The sequence below is a fragment of the Bombus pyrosoma genome, linkage group LG10, assembly GCF_014825855.1.
Source record: "Bombus pyrosoma isolate SC7728 linkage group LG10, ASM1482585v1, whole genome shotgun sequence".
NCBI classification, from domain to species: Eukaryota; Metazoa; Arthropoda; class Insecta; order Hymenoptera; family Apidae; genus Bombus; species Bombus pyrosoma.
The window spans coordinates 3299980-3313718 of NC_057779.1; the positions used below are offsets into that span (position 1 = coordinate 3299980).

General features: G+C 36.1%; 3 protein-coding genes across 4 annotated transcripts in view; 2 read left to right on the top strand and 1 right to left on the bottom strand.

Annotated features, from left to right (window-relative positions):
* The first annotated feature begins 1895 nt into the window (after nucleotides 1–1895).
* Nucleotides 1896–3545, top strand: LOC122571951. The gene is made up of 3 exons (XM_043736325.1): nucleotides 1896–2100; nucleotides 2356–2517; nucleotides 2601–3545. Exons 1-3 carry the CDS (start codon nucleotides 2034–2036, stop codon nucleotides 2828–2830), a joined length of 459 nt encoding a protein of 152 aa, XP_043592260.1. The 5' UTR covers nucleotides 1896–2033; the 3' UTR covers nucleotides 2831–3545.
* A 27-nt stretch (nucleotides 3546–3572) lies between these two features.
* LOC122571947 lies at nucleotides 3573–7942 on the bottom strand. 2 transcript variants are annotated; one of them, XM_043736322.1, is made up of 6 exons: nucleotides 7516–7942; nucleotides 7011–7181; nucleotides 6571–6914; nucleotides 5423–5977; nucleotides 4758–5094; nucleotides 3573–4664 (listed from the first exon to the last, which is right to left on the bottom strand). In XM_043736322.1, the coding sequence occupies exons 3-6, from the start codon at nucleotides 6775–6777 to the stop codon at nucleotides 4540–4542; spliced, it is 1224 nt and encodes a 407-aa protein (XP_043592257.1). In that variant the 5' UTR covers nucleotides 6778–6914; nucleotides 7011–7181; nucleotides 7516–7942; the 3' UTR covers nucleotides 3573–4539. The 2 variants fall into 2 exon arrangements, with proteins under 2 accessions (XP_043592257.1, XP_043592256.1); XM_043736321.1 differs by lacking the exon at nucleotides 7011–7181.
* Nucleotides 7943–10238: 2296 nt separating this feature from the next.
* LOC122572116 (bifunctional heparan sulfate N-deacetylase/N-sulfotransferase) overlaps nucleotides 10239–13739 on the top strand; it is a 367071-nt gene continuing 363570 nt past the window's right edge. The window contains exon 1 of the mRNA XM_043736715.1: nucleotides 10239–10377. The gene's annotated coding sequence lies outside the window, so the exon portion shown is untranslated. The remainder of the gene's footprint in view (nucleotides 10378–13739) is intronic.

The window sequence follows — 13739 nt, forward strand, 5'->3', positions numbered from 1 at the left end:
TTCAATGATAATCGTAATCTTAACTAAACAATCTAGCTAAAAAGTATATATACCGTTTGATCGATAAAATGACGAGATTTTTTGACGAATGATGATCGAAGGACATTCATCGATCGATACTTCACGAACATGCGAATGTTTCGTTATTCACCGCGAAGCGACGAAGAAAGGGGTGTCAGGTTGTTTGGAGACATCAATTTGTAAATGTCGATCAACAAAGTGACTATTAACGCAACCGGGTAATTCGAAGATCCATTCTTCCGGCAGCGGGATGAGAGAAGACAGGCCAGGGTCGTTTGGAAGATTCGGTTTAATGACACACGCCGTTCCCTAGCGGAGTATGTTTGTGGTTTGACCACGCCCAAACCTCCGTGAAGATTACACGAAATTACCTGATTTTTGGGAAAAAAGCCGACCTCGAGCCGCTCTTGAGACGGTTGATTTTATAGCAAGAATAAGGACCATTTTTCCTCTCGAGAGTGGCCTTGATACCAAACACGAATCATGAGCATCCTTCATGTTCTTCGTTGTTTATTTTCGGAAACATCGACGCTCGTGTTGAAACATCGACTCGTAAGGATTGATGGACTCGAAATTATACCATATGTTTTAAGTTTTCAACATTTTACTGGTCGTTGGTATCGTTTAATTGAAACAGCACCATCCATGGTGGAAGAGTCTGTTGCCTTCAGAATTAATTCCCACGCGAACAAACGCGAGACGAGACAGGCTCGCGTCCTGATCGTAGACCCGTGTCCTTTTAAAGTTAAAGAGACGGTGAATGCCGCAGGAACCTAAGGGACATCGGTATATAAATCAACGTCTGTGTCGGTGCGAGCAAAAGAAAGAGAGAAAGAGGTAGACAACGAAGAGACGCGAGCCGCACACAGGAGAGTCGAGGCTCTCTCGGCTACTTATGCTAATGCCGGCAAATCAATTTATTTATATTTATTTATAGCATTCAAATGTTTCCTCGGGACCGAGCTGTATCTTGTTCCGTTCGCGGACCACCCGCAAAAGAGAATCAATTCTGTTACGGGCCACGGATAACCGTAGGGTTCCTCTATGAAGACAAGCTAGAAATCGACACCATGTCGTCGAGATTGTGGGTATTTTTCAAGCCCAACTTGACCCGGCAGTGTGACGGTATGGTTACATATTAAATCGAAATTTTTAAAAATAATAAGACTTCGAAAATTTGAGGGTTCAAATATTTGAAAATTTCAAGAATTCGAATGTTGATATTTGAAAATTCAGAAATTTGAGGATTGAAATATCCGAAACGTTGTAACTTCAGAAAATTGAAAATTGAAAATTGGCATGGATTTTTTATCATGTCGATATATCGCGCGTATCTTAGATAAGAGTAATCTTCAACGTTCGTTAAGTATCAGAGGTTCATGTTCGGATAAATTGTGCATTACGAGGCTTTCAATTAACTGGTATGTTAATCGCTGTTTCGTGGTGCATTCTTTCGTGACTAGACTTGTGACTATTAAATTAAGACTGTATTTCTTCGAATGCCTCATATATCGGGCGCGGTCTCGACTCGGAACCTGGTCACGTGACCCGAAAGAAGACGAATTTGTTCGAACTGATCAGGTGCGTACAAACTACTGTAATTCCATTATTTTTATTTACTTTATTTTTTGTAAATATGTTAATGAATTACTCATTATAGCCATAAAAATTTGTACGTGACTGACATTTTGATATATTCTTCTGTTATACATAAAATTATACTAAATTCTTCGGTATGTAAGTTTGAATTAGAACAAAATTTATTCAATTGAAAATAAATTTGAGATCTATTTCTTTTCATTTACAATCGAACTATATAATATTTTTGATGATTCATTTGTAACTTGTAACAGCAGAATATTTTCGAGTATCAGCACCAGCCCTGTTACGATATTAGTTCGTTAGTGGCGTTGCCGTTGTCATATGTAGGCGTATGCAGTTGGAGTAATTAATCGTTACGACTTGACGTGAGTTTCAAAGTTCTCGTAAAGTGATCTTCAATATCTAAGAAAATGGCAAACGAAACAAGTTTTTCTATTTTATTAACAGTATTATTCGTTTTCTGTTGTATTCAGCAAGGTAAATATTGCTCTGTACAATTTATCGTTTAGTTTTCCTTCTTAACCTCAACATATTTGTAAGAGATAAATTATGAAAAAAAGAAGCTTTATGCAATTTTTTTGTATTATTAAATTACCAATTGTACAAAATATTCATCACTCTAATATATTACGTATATGTGTATGAATAAACAATATTTTATTACATTAAAACAATTTCGACAATTTCACTTTATAAACAGATGATAATAATTGCTACTGTATATTTTTACAGGATTATCTATCAAATGCTGGGTTTGCAGATCCGATTCTGATCCAAAATGTGCAGATCCATTTGATAATACCACTGTACCCATAACTGACTGTAAACAAGAACCTGACTTAGAGCATTTGCCAGGTGTAAGGCCTACCATGTGTCGTAAAATTCGTCAAAAAGGTGTGTTAATAACTCCAAAATTTTTCATAGCAAATAACCTTTTGCAGGAATTATTATAAGTTAGACTTTATTTTTATTCTTAGTCAACGGTGTATGGAGATATTTTCGTAGTTGTGCGTATATGGGAGAACCAGGAATTGAGGGGGATGAAAGATTTTGCCTTATGAGGACAGGGACATATAATATATTTATGGAATATTGTACTTGCAATAGCAAAGATGGCTGCAATGCAGCCTCGTACAATCACAGAAGCATATTTGCTTCAATTATAGCTTTAGCAATTTCGTTAAGATATGTACTTGTTTATACTTAATAGTATTGGCCATGTCGACAGAGCTGACTAGACAATATATATTTGAACATATTTTTCTTACAACATAAAGATTCTCTTGTACTTACTAATGCAACATTCTTTTCAACAATCATATGATCTGAACTTCAGGGAAGTAGAATATTCCAGTTACGAATTAGATCATACTCACTCAAAACCATTTTGTACCATTGAACAATTCTTTTATATAAGTATTTTAAAGTGCCTCTCTGTGCCTTACTACCTATCGAGATGATAATGAACAAGGTATTTTTAAGACAGTCTTTAGTAATATAGAATACTGCAAAGATACATTTTTATCTTTTCTCAGAGTATTGCAATTTTTTAGAGAAATATATTTTTATTAATATAGTATAATTTTTAATCCAAGCACATATATGCTTGTATCATACTTAATGTTTAATTTAGACTTGGTTAGTACAAAAGATTAAACATTATACCAAACAAATGTATTGAATAATGTTAATATTTAGCACAATATAGATAAGACTGTAAATTCTGTCCATTAGAAACTTATAAATTTAGTATTAGTATGATACGATTGGGCCATTTTGTATTTTTGTATGCATTTTCTAAAAGTGGTTAACATTGCCACAGAAATAAAGCTATGATTGCTTGCATAATATATCATTCCCTTATATATGTTTTGTACATGTGTATGATAAAAAAGAGAATGAATAAAGCAATATGGAAAACATTCCGTGTAAAAAAATAAAAATCATCCTTTATGTATAACAACAGGTGTATTACATATAAAATATATCTCTGTCATACAGATGAGTGCGTTAATGATATTGTACATACAAATCTTTTGGTGTGACTGTTTAGACCTTAACGATATTCCTCGAAATATAATTAATTTCCATAATAAAATACATATGCAATTAATTGCAGCGATATAAATAATTCTTTAAACAAAATACTATTATTTAAGATATAATACGTTAATGCCTACTTTCGAACAAAATTACAATAGAAACAATGAGCGAAATGTTTATCGCTACCATTTCTACTGAACAAATTGAAAATCGTCATAATGTAAAATATCCTATATATGTCAAAAAAAATACTTTTCCATTGATTTTCTGATTCATCTTAAAAGTACCTCAGAAAAGCGCTAATACAAAATAAAAAGTGGATCCGCTAGATCTAAATAGAGTAAAAACGCATCGTTATATCCATATTATACATCTTACTGAGCAGCTGCTAACTACCTGCTTACGATTTCCTCTGGCACAAAATTTAATGTATATCTTCATTTTTTCCTTTCACAATTACGATTCGATGAATTTCGTATTCGTTTCTATTCAACGGTGGTAACCACTTATTTATTGGACGGTTCTATTATTCCGATCCTCGGCAGAAACGTTCACAAATCTGTCTTGGAATCGAGGACGGTTGTATAAAACAATCGATATGTACAATCAAGTCGATAAAATACTTTTGTGCAAGTTGTTTTACAAAGAATCAAAAAAATAAAGAAAGCGGAATAAAAGTAAATTTGACGAAAGAAATAATTTACAATATGAATGCCTTTCATATTCACAGATGTTCGTCTAACATAAGTATTCTTTGGAACGACACTATCGACCGTGCGCTTAAATATTCATGACATTCGCGCGAATCGAAAGTAGGTTTATACTCGAAGGAAAACTGAATAGACGTCGAAGTTTATTGATATATTCACGTTCTCACTCGAATGCCTGCCATTTCATTATCTGTTGTCCCGATTTCGCTAGAGCCTGTTTCCACTGTTCACCATAGGTTCCACCAACATCTGGTCCTATTACAAAATGACCAACAGTCGTTTTCTTTCCTGAAATAACATCAAATGTTCATAACTAAGAAACGACCAAGCAATTGATAAAACTTTCTCACGATGAAGTTTCGCTAGAGCAATGTGGCTTACCTAATTTATTTTTCGAGACGAATTTAACAACGAAGCTAACATCCTTCAGTGCTCCCTGATACGGATTATCCGCGATCACTCTTGCCGAGTCTGGCGCGAATTTCATAGACACGCAAGGTGCGAAACGATCGCTTTTCCAGAAATGAGTCACTCTACCGTTGTCTACAACAGACATCTTGATATACATCTGTCCTTTCAAGGCTTCATGCTCGTGCATTGTCTGTAACGAACATCTCAGACGATGCAGAGACAGTGTCAGTTTTTCGCTACCCTCTTCATTCTTGTCCGTCTTTTCTTGGCACAGTGACAATTCCACCTGGCCTTTCTTATTTTCCTTCTATAACAACGATAATGAAAAACGAATGAAATGATATTATGTATATGCAACATTGTACTCTTATATGTTATTAATTAACTAAGAGATAAATATCGATAAATGTATGTTTTCAGTAAAACTGGTCTCAAATTTTAATACATTGTGTCTTTTGTATGAAATGATCCGAGGAAAATATATTTTTTTATTAGTGACTGGATGAAAAATAATTTTTCTCACAGCAGGGGAATTCAGTCTTGAAAGGATTAATGAAAAAGAAAAAAGAAAAAATGGTATAATATACATAGCATAACATAATATAGTAATATGATATATGTATTTGAAAATTTACCCTCTCTTCAGCTCCAGAAATGCCACTAGCAATTGGTCGCAATGGCTTCCACATATCTCCAGTCGACACATCACTTGGGTGTTTTGCTTTGTGTGGCTTCGAGGTGAAGTTTTTCGGGTCCAGGGAAATCGTCGTGGCGCCTACAGTTCGTCTCTTATCAAACAGTTTCCTTTCCGTGGTTGTAGTGTCCGCAGATTTATCCGATCCCTTATTAAAGAACTGACTGAGTAATTTATTCTTCGTTGGCTCCTGATTCTCCGAAGAGGCACCCTGACCATCTTTTTTCTTGTTCCCCTTTTTTGGAGATTCTTTAGTGGAAGACGAGGTCTTCTCTTCCTTCTTCTCAGTCGCTATCAATGGTTTGTCCTCGAGAACCGCGTACAAAGTCGCCACGATGAATCTGGATCCACTGATTTCTTCTTCTACCACTTTTGTTTTACCAAATTTCTGTTTCGTCTCTTTGCGTAGAGGAAACGTGAATTCCTCGTTCCATTGCGGCCACGACTCGTTCTTCGACGTTGTCTCGAACTTCTCCTTTCCCGGTATTAACTTCACCTGGAATAGAAGTGACTTACTTTCCTTCCTGTCTGAGTTTTTGCTTTAGATATAAACAGTTCATAGTGGAGTGAATGTTAGCTATAACTGCAGTTACTTCGATCAAGAACATTTCCGTAGAATTTCTGTAAAATATTCGAAACTTATCAGGGTAATGAAGTCACGAATGGGTCACGTGGAATTTTCATTCTACGCCGTTCCCGTAGTTATTACTCACGAATTTTACATAATTACACAGCCTAGCAACATGAAAATACCTTTCAAGTTACGATCAACATCGTTCTCCTTTCAGCATACAAAGGAAACAAGAAAACACATCGCAGAAATAAGACGACGGCAAGTGCATCGAGCCGGAGTCTCGATTTCAACCCGACCATTATAATTTATTTTATTCCAAACGTATTGTACGGAGATAAGGGAACGTTGTACGATTCCCACACGACGTTATTGTCTTCTAAGATTCGTGAGTCAATGACGGTTTTGATGTAGGCGCGCAAGTTTCGTGCGATTATTTCATCGAGTTACGTAACTATAGATAATGATGCCAAAGATCACAGTCTGCCCACCTAGATATCTAGTCCATCGTTATATACCTTGACTACGTAGCTGTTGACGCGTGTGAAGCCAAAATTCTGTGGCAAGTGACGAGCACCCAGTACCGTCACATGCAACGCTTTCTCGTTGATCGAATGAACGATCCTAATGCCCACTTCCGGTTCCAGATTTACCGTGCGATCTAACGGCGTGGACACGGTCTTCAGCCCCGTGTCTATAAAACTCTTGATCTTTGCCAAAGCCATTATGGACGTTCACTGCTGGATGTTCTCGATAAATATGTGTCTTCTTATCGATCTCGAGCGATTAATAATAACTCATGGTTGGAGCAATGACAATTCATGAGATCATCAATAATTCAATATCCCTTAACAGGTCGTTACTGCAAACAGAGAAAGCAAAATCTCGTTAAAATTACAAAAATAATAACATGGAAGGCAATATCTGGATACTCGGAAACCTCTACTAAATTGCTTACTTTCGTTATCTATCATATGCTTTAATCGATAAACAGTCGTGTTTTTTCCGCTTAAAGCCGACTTGCCACGAAAGCCATTGACAATAATCAAACGCCGGTGTTTACCGCGCTTTGGTGCAACGCTCCTCGCGGTTCTAGACGAGCGATAAGACCCCAGCGGAAACAGTTGAGCTGCGATCAACGTCGATGAGTAACGGTAAATTTCAAAGTAACTCGCTGATCATTCAAACAAAACTACGAAGTTACTCTGTCTCCTTGACAGTCTCTTAAACTTCGAGCAAATTCGATCATAAAAACAGGTGATTATATCTATCAGCTGTTCCATCGAACGTGCTCCATCCTCATAAATATAGAATTTCAAGTTATAATAAGATCACGAAAGGAATTTATTCGAAGAACTGTATCTAGCGATCGAACTTTCTCCAACCGAGGAAAATTGTCCCGGTCACCGGGCGTTGTCACCTGTTCTTCGAGAGAAAAGTCCGCTTAGAAACAGCGTACGTACCATAGTCACGATGATTTCGACCGGCTGTGAAGCGTGGCTTGGAACTGGCCGTCGAAGCTCGAAGAAACTGCCCGGTTTCTCGATGAAGCACGTTGCCAAGGAACGTTCACTAGGCGCGTTTACGACGATTATCCAGGACGAAGTGTCAGATCACCGTTTCCATGACCACAAAGGCGAATATAAACACGTAGCAGGATAAAGGTTGCGTGTCTTTCACTGGCCATGCACTACATCGCCACGCGGCTCGATCTCTTCGGCTCTGTTACGCATCGTGTGGCCGATTTGAGATAAGACTATGTACGTCACTGAGAATCACTAGAGTTTTTGTCTAATACGTAGACACACGCGTGCCAGGAATTAAAAGCAATTAACGTTGAATCGTTACCTAGAGCTTCGAACGACGCGCTACCGTGGTATGCGACCGGCGCTCTCGCGTGGGTTCCCTTTATAAGGGGGCAAACCGACTGCAAGCCAGGGACGGACTATTTTGAAGGTACTATTTTTCGGGCACCTGTATTACCGTGTAGAATTTTGATTCGTTAGAAAGATTTTAGCAGGTTTGAGGGGAATTGTGGAAAATTTTGTTTAAGTTATAGATATGAAGATATGATTAATTTAAATAACAAGTTATAAATATCATAGATATTATAAATGAAATAGATATTACACGTTATAAATATAAGTATGAAATTAAACACGAAGGAACTAATAGTTGATGAGATTGATACGAAAAGTATATCCTGGCATTTACATTACTATCTATTAATGCGTGTTATTATTTATAATAAGGCACGTTAGCGTGATCGACAGGAATGATGTAATCTACATCGAGATTATTCTTTAATGAATATTATTGCATTCAACGTTTCACGATTTGTAATTCAGCATATGTTTCTATAAATTTTCGTATAATATTTATTACATGTGACATGTGACGTGTAATACAAGTTGAGATGGTGGATAAAAAATAGATTTGTTAATTGGCTGCAAATATTCGTCACAAGTGTTTAATTTTTAAGCAGAAATGTATTTCATTCATTAGGATAGGGCATGTGAAGGTATTTTCACGCTCCTGTCGCAAAAACTGGCCAGTCGTACTAAAGTAGAGTCACTACTCGTGCACTTCATCGTATATTCTTTATAGACTTCACTGGGTTCCTGACGCCTGTTGCGCACACAAGGTCGCGCATTGATGTGCGTGTGAATGTTTGCAACAGTATGGTTACACGTACATGAGGTGTATGCGTGAGTAAATACGACGTAGTGAATGAGAGTGTATAAATACAGTGCCGTAGAAACGACAAACGTAGCCCTTCGTCTCGTAGTATGCAAGACAATTTCAAGTGTATTATGATAATAAATTACATAATCAAATTAGACTAGGAAAATCCATGAGAAATGTAGATATGTATTAAAAATATTTATATTATGACTTTTTATTTATGTCACTGTTTAATCAGCTTTTTAATCTTTTAATTAATGATTAACCGGTAGATTTCGAATAATTAATAATTAGAAAGGTTTAAATGCTACTTTTATTATTAAAGGAAGTAACGAGAAAAATTGCGAGTAATAAAAGAAAGGCATATCAAATTGACGCGTAGTAGATCTAATTGTAATGTGTAACAATATCAGAGACAAACAACAGAATTCCATATGCATTCCATAATGTAGCACAATGTATTGTGTCGCATAAAGAACTAATCACGAGGATGATCGCGGCATCATGAATAGACGTATAAAATGCAATATATATGTATATTTATTTATTTATTTGTTTATCTTTTTTCCTTTAATTTACTTAGTTATTATTGAATTTTTGAAACAGTATATTTCTTTCAGTTTCATTCCTTGTGACAGCTTTGTGAATCTAGATAACTATTTATGTATATTTCCTAAACTTTTTATTTCAATTACATGAGATTTGTTTTTCATTAATATTGTGACATTATTCGTTTGTACTCCATTGACAATTTGTTTGTAACTATTTAAATTATTACTTGTCAAGTATGATCGTCTATAAAAAAAGTGATCTACATCTTTAGAGGTTTTAATACGCGTCAGTATGTCTATCAGTATGCACTTAGAATGTTACTCTACGAATAATAAACTACATTGATCACACGTGATGACATGCAAGGATACGTTTAATAGACATATTGACCTTCGTTGCTCAGCATCTTTTGCTGTCATGCTTAGAATTATTGGGGAGGAGTATTTGTTCTTAAAACGAAACGATACTGCTTCAAAAATTACAGCAAAGTAACCATTGAATTATTAAAGAATCATATCCTACAATCTAAACTTTTTAATTTCATTTTTCCAATCGTGTTAAATTAATCTTAAAGTAATTATTAGTTTAATCCTTTGAATAAAATAAATTTCCTGCGTATCTATTTGAAATTTAAAACCAAAAATTCGATACAATGTTGAAATATATAATTTTAGCGATCAATGAAATGTATATAACATTCTAGGTTTCAACATTGTCTTCAAAGGATTTTCGGTTCCACTTTAAGTCGATCGCTTCCTATGTCCGTCGCTAGATGGCTCAACTTATCCTCCAAACCCCTACTTGCCCCTACCAACCCCAATAACGACCCTCCCTCCTGTGAACAGCTGTTCTTCACCGCCATGGCGCACGCGACTTCGTGGCATCAAAAACGCTCTCAACGTTTTCGACTTTACCGGTTCGAAACGGTGTTTACGTGTCCCGCGTTATTGCATTTCGCGTCACATTTTCGGTCATAGGACAATTCTCGTGTAGAATGAGTGCGGGAAAAAAGTGTTCGTGTGTTGTGTCAAAGTGAGAACTTTAGGTTTTTCCATTCGCGAGGTCCACCGGTTCGTCACATCTGAGAGGTAAGTGACGCATTACCATTTGATATTTACATTTAAATTCTATTTACATGTAAATATAAATGTTATACACATAAGACGAATATTTCACATAATATGATACATACAATATGTGAATATGGAACATAATATGTATGTATGGCGCCCATAAACATATCCTTTGATGAGAGTGGTGCAATTAGAATTCAAATATAAAGACTATTTGCGACAAATTCGATAAAACAATCGAGTGATTTTTGGCTTTGAAGCATTGGCAATATAGTTTGATATATAATACTATCGTGGCAACGAGTGTCACTTTGTAATTCCAAACTTGGTTGTTGATTTTGACATATGTCTATTGATATTGTCGGAGAATATATCTTTCCAAGGACATTCATTGCGACGTGACAGTGATAAAGATAGATCGATTTATGTAGTATGAAATAATCAGAATTCTTTTGGGGTTTCCTTATATCTGTACAATAATTTTATTAGAGTAATTATTCTGTAAGAAAATTAATCCTAACCAAAGCGTCTTGTAGGAACCATTATATTTGTAGGAATTGCTCATCCTGTCGTCAGGTGGCAGCACATGACCATATATTTGAATTGAAAGGCGGTTCTTAGAAGTTGTCATGCTAATACATAATTAATAATTCAAATCTGTCTTGTCTGAAGTTAATGTGTATTTCTTTATTTTCATATCGAATCTTGAATTATCGCTGTTTGCATCCTATATAAATATAACAATTCAATTCCAATTATTGTAAATAATTTAATATAACGAGTCAGATATATTTATCAAACATATCAATTTATCAGTATATTAATATTATTTACATAAGAACAGAATACATCGGGAATTATTCAACAATAGCAGGAAGAAGCGAAGAACCAGGACAAGACTGAAATCGCGGCGCATAATAACAATTTAAAACTGCGTTACAACGTCTATCCGTTTTTCTTTCATTTTATCTGCAGGATGAAAGAGAGGACGTCGAAGGAGAAAAAACTTTTCATTCCTTTATATAATTCACGTTTCTCGTTTCCGCGTGCATGTACCTTCATCTTCTTCCATCACTTCGTTTCTCACTCTTCAAGCCAACCTCGGCTTATTTATTCGTTCGTCTATTTATTTCTTCTTCTAATAACCTGAAGAACTTTAATCACTACCACATTGCTCTAGTTGTTCGCGCGTTCTCTCCGTTTCACCCTTTGTAATTTAATGAACTTAACGCCCCATTTTCCAGCTTCGCGAACCACCGTTTGTCTCGACGATGAATTTCATCCCCTCGTCTTACCTTTTCTCACTTCGCGTCCCCGTTATAAGGGACTCTTTTGTGTCGCGCAATTTAAAAGTTTTAGCCTCGGCGGTGGAAGATGTGCGAATCGAACCTGAAGCAAAGATCCGCAACCAGGCAATTTTATGCAACCATTCTTTTCATTCCACGATGGACAGTCCTGAAATATAATTTATTTATCTGGATGCAGTAAATACACATCGACAAGATGCCATTGAACGTTATTTATGGAGCTGTTACTTAAGCTTTGGTTAGGTTAACCAAGTTATGTATTTTCAATTTTATTAATTTGAAACTACTTTATTGATATACTTAAAATGAAATATTCTTTTAATTTTCAAGCGAAGTTGAGAAATTTTCAATTATTTCTTAACACGAAAGGAGCAGCTGCTAAACAATGCTGTTTCTAATTACATGATTCCTTAACATTGATTCCTTAAAGTAAATTATTCTTTCTCAACATTATTTAAATTAATATAGTGATCTCTTTCTAGAGATAACATAATCTCTCTCTAGAGACTCCATCTGTTTCTAAAAATTATGTACGCTGGTAGAGTGTCGTTTAATTTTCATCGTAGCTTACTCGAACAAACTGGTTCGACTGAAATCTCGACGAACAATAATCGTAGCTCGCAATATTTGCATCGGCAATTGAATATTCCGTGGAACGAATTTCATTCGGTGGAAATCACTGCTACATTACTGCTGTTAGTAGTAACTAACTCGTTCGAAATATTCTAGGATACTTGACCAAAATTATACGAAAATATATGCGGCCGCCGAAACTAGCAACGCGTCATTACCTGCATTTATCGCGCGTCGTTATATCACGTATCGTGAAACCTTGTTCAACCACTCCTTTGAGCCATGGCTCGGCCCTTCAAGTACATTAACCGCTCGGTGAAAAATGATTTCGTTACACGAGACGTATTATTCAGCTACGTGGGCGTAACGTTATTAGCACTCCGTCGGTTGCCAGCTCTCCCAGCAAGTTAACGAATTTCGACGGGGAACTTCCGCGGCCGGAACTTCGAAACGCGTTCGTAAATGTAATTCGCGGCTGGAAATTAAAAAACGCCCTGGTTATTCCGATTCACTGGTCTGTGAAATGCCTATTCGCTTTAATTAAGCTAGAGATTGGTTGATATTCCCATGAAACATTCTACAAATTTTGCCATTCACCAAGACGGATACACGGCGATCCTTCCAGTTTTACATGCGTATGACGATGACTATTTTCACGGTGGACATTGTTCATTTTTCTACATACTGTTCGTTTACTGTAACCTAGAAGGGCGCGTTAGGTTACTCGGAATAATTTTGTGTCATCAAATATTTCAATATAAGCAATACTGGCTTGAAATTTATCGATGTAAGCTTGACTGAATAAAACAGCCGTGAGTTGGTGATCTGTACCAGGAATAAGATTATGGAAAGAAGCTAACCAGCAGCAAAAGTAAGATCATGGATTAGCGAATGAGATGGACAATAAACACATGAAACCAACAAATTTATTGGTAATACTATTTTTGAGAATCAGGAAGTTTGTGAACGTGAATCAAATATCAATTGGTATACTATTACATCTTTTGATATTCCGTGTTTTTTATAAAGATTTAGAAATTTTTCTGTCTGGCAACTGGCAATTATATTATTTTATATTTTGGTGTTGGCATAGGTATAATACAAGCTTCATTAAAACTACCGATCCTTCTACTAGTTTGTCATTCTCTGTATATATTACCAGCGTGTACCGGCATATTTAGTTTCTCTTTGAAGCTCGCACATCCCTTTAAGTGCATCATTACCTATTCCCTTTTGTGTCGACCGACTTTCCGTTCACCGATGCATCTCTTCTTCCCCAGTTTTCAACCGTTTCGTGCATAGTTCAGACAAAATGAATTGCAAACTGCCTGCTATTCTGACTGCAGCTTCTTTCAATTGTTTTTCTACGCCTCTTCCTTCTTCTAGTTTCACCTCTGCAGCTGGCTGAAATTCGAGGCTAATTTGGTATAAATAATTAGTAAAACAATTTTCGTATTCTTCTCAAAGATTTTCTCTGACGACTTTTAGGGGTAGTTT

What these genes read in the sequence shown, in the direction of transcription:
- LOC122571951 (XM_043736325.1), top strand. Translation starts at nt 2,034, where the DNA reads ATGGCAAACGAAACAAGTTTTTCTATTTTATTAACAGTATTATTCGTT. An exon ending in TTTCTGTTGTATTCAGCAAG is followed by an intron (nt 2,101 to 2,355) that starts GTAAATATTGCT and finishes ATATTTTTACAG; the next exon opens with GATTATCTATCAAATGCTGG. An exon ending in TCGTAAAATTCGTCAAAAAG is followed by an intron (nt 2,518 to 2,600) that starts GTGTGTTAATAA and finishes TTTTATTCTTAG; the next exon opens with TCAACGGTGTATGGAGATAT.
- LOC122571947 (XM_043736321.1), bottom strand. Translation starts at nt 6,777, where the DNA reads ATGGCTTTGGCAAAGATCAAGAGTTTTATAGACACGGGGCTGAAGACC. An exon ending in TCAACAGCTACGTAGTCAAG is followed by an intron (nt 5,978 to 6,570) that starts GTATATAACGAT and finishes CTTCTATTCCAG; the next exon opens with GTGAAGTTAATACCGGGAAA. An exon ending in CGTCTCGAAAAATAAATTAG is followed by an intron (nt 4,665 to 4,757) that starts GTAAGCCACATT and finishes ATGTTATTTCAG; the next exon opens with GAAAGAAAACGACTGTTGGT.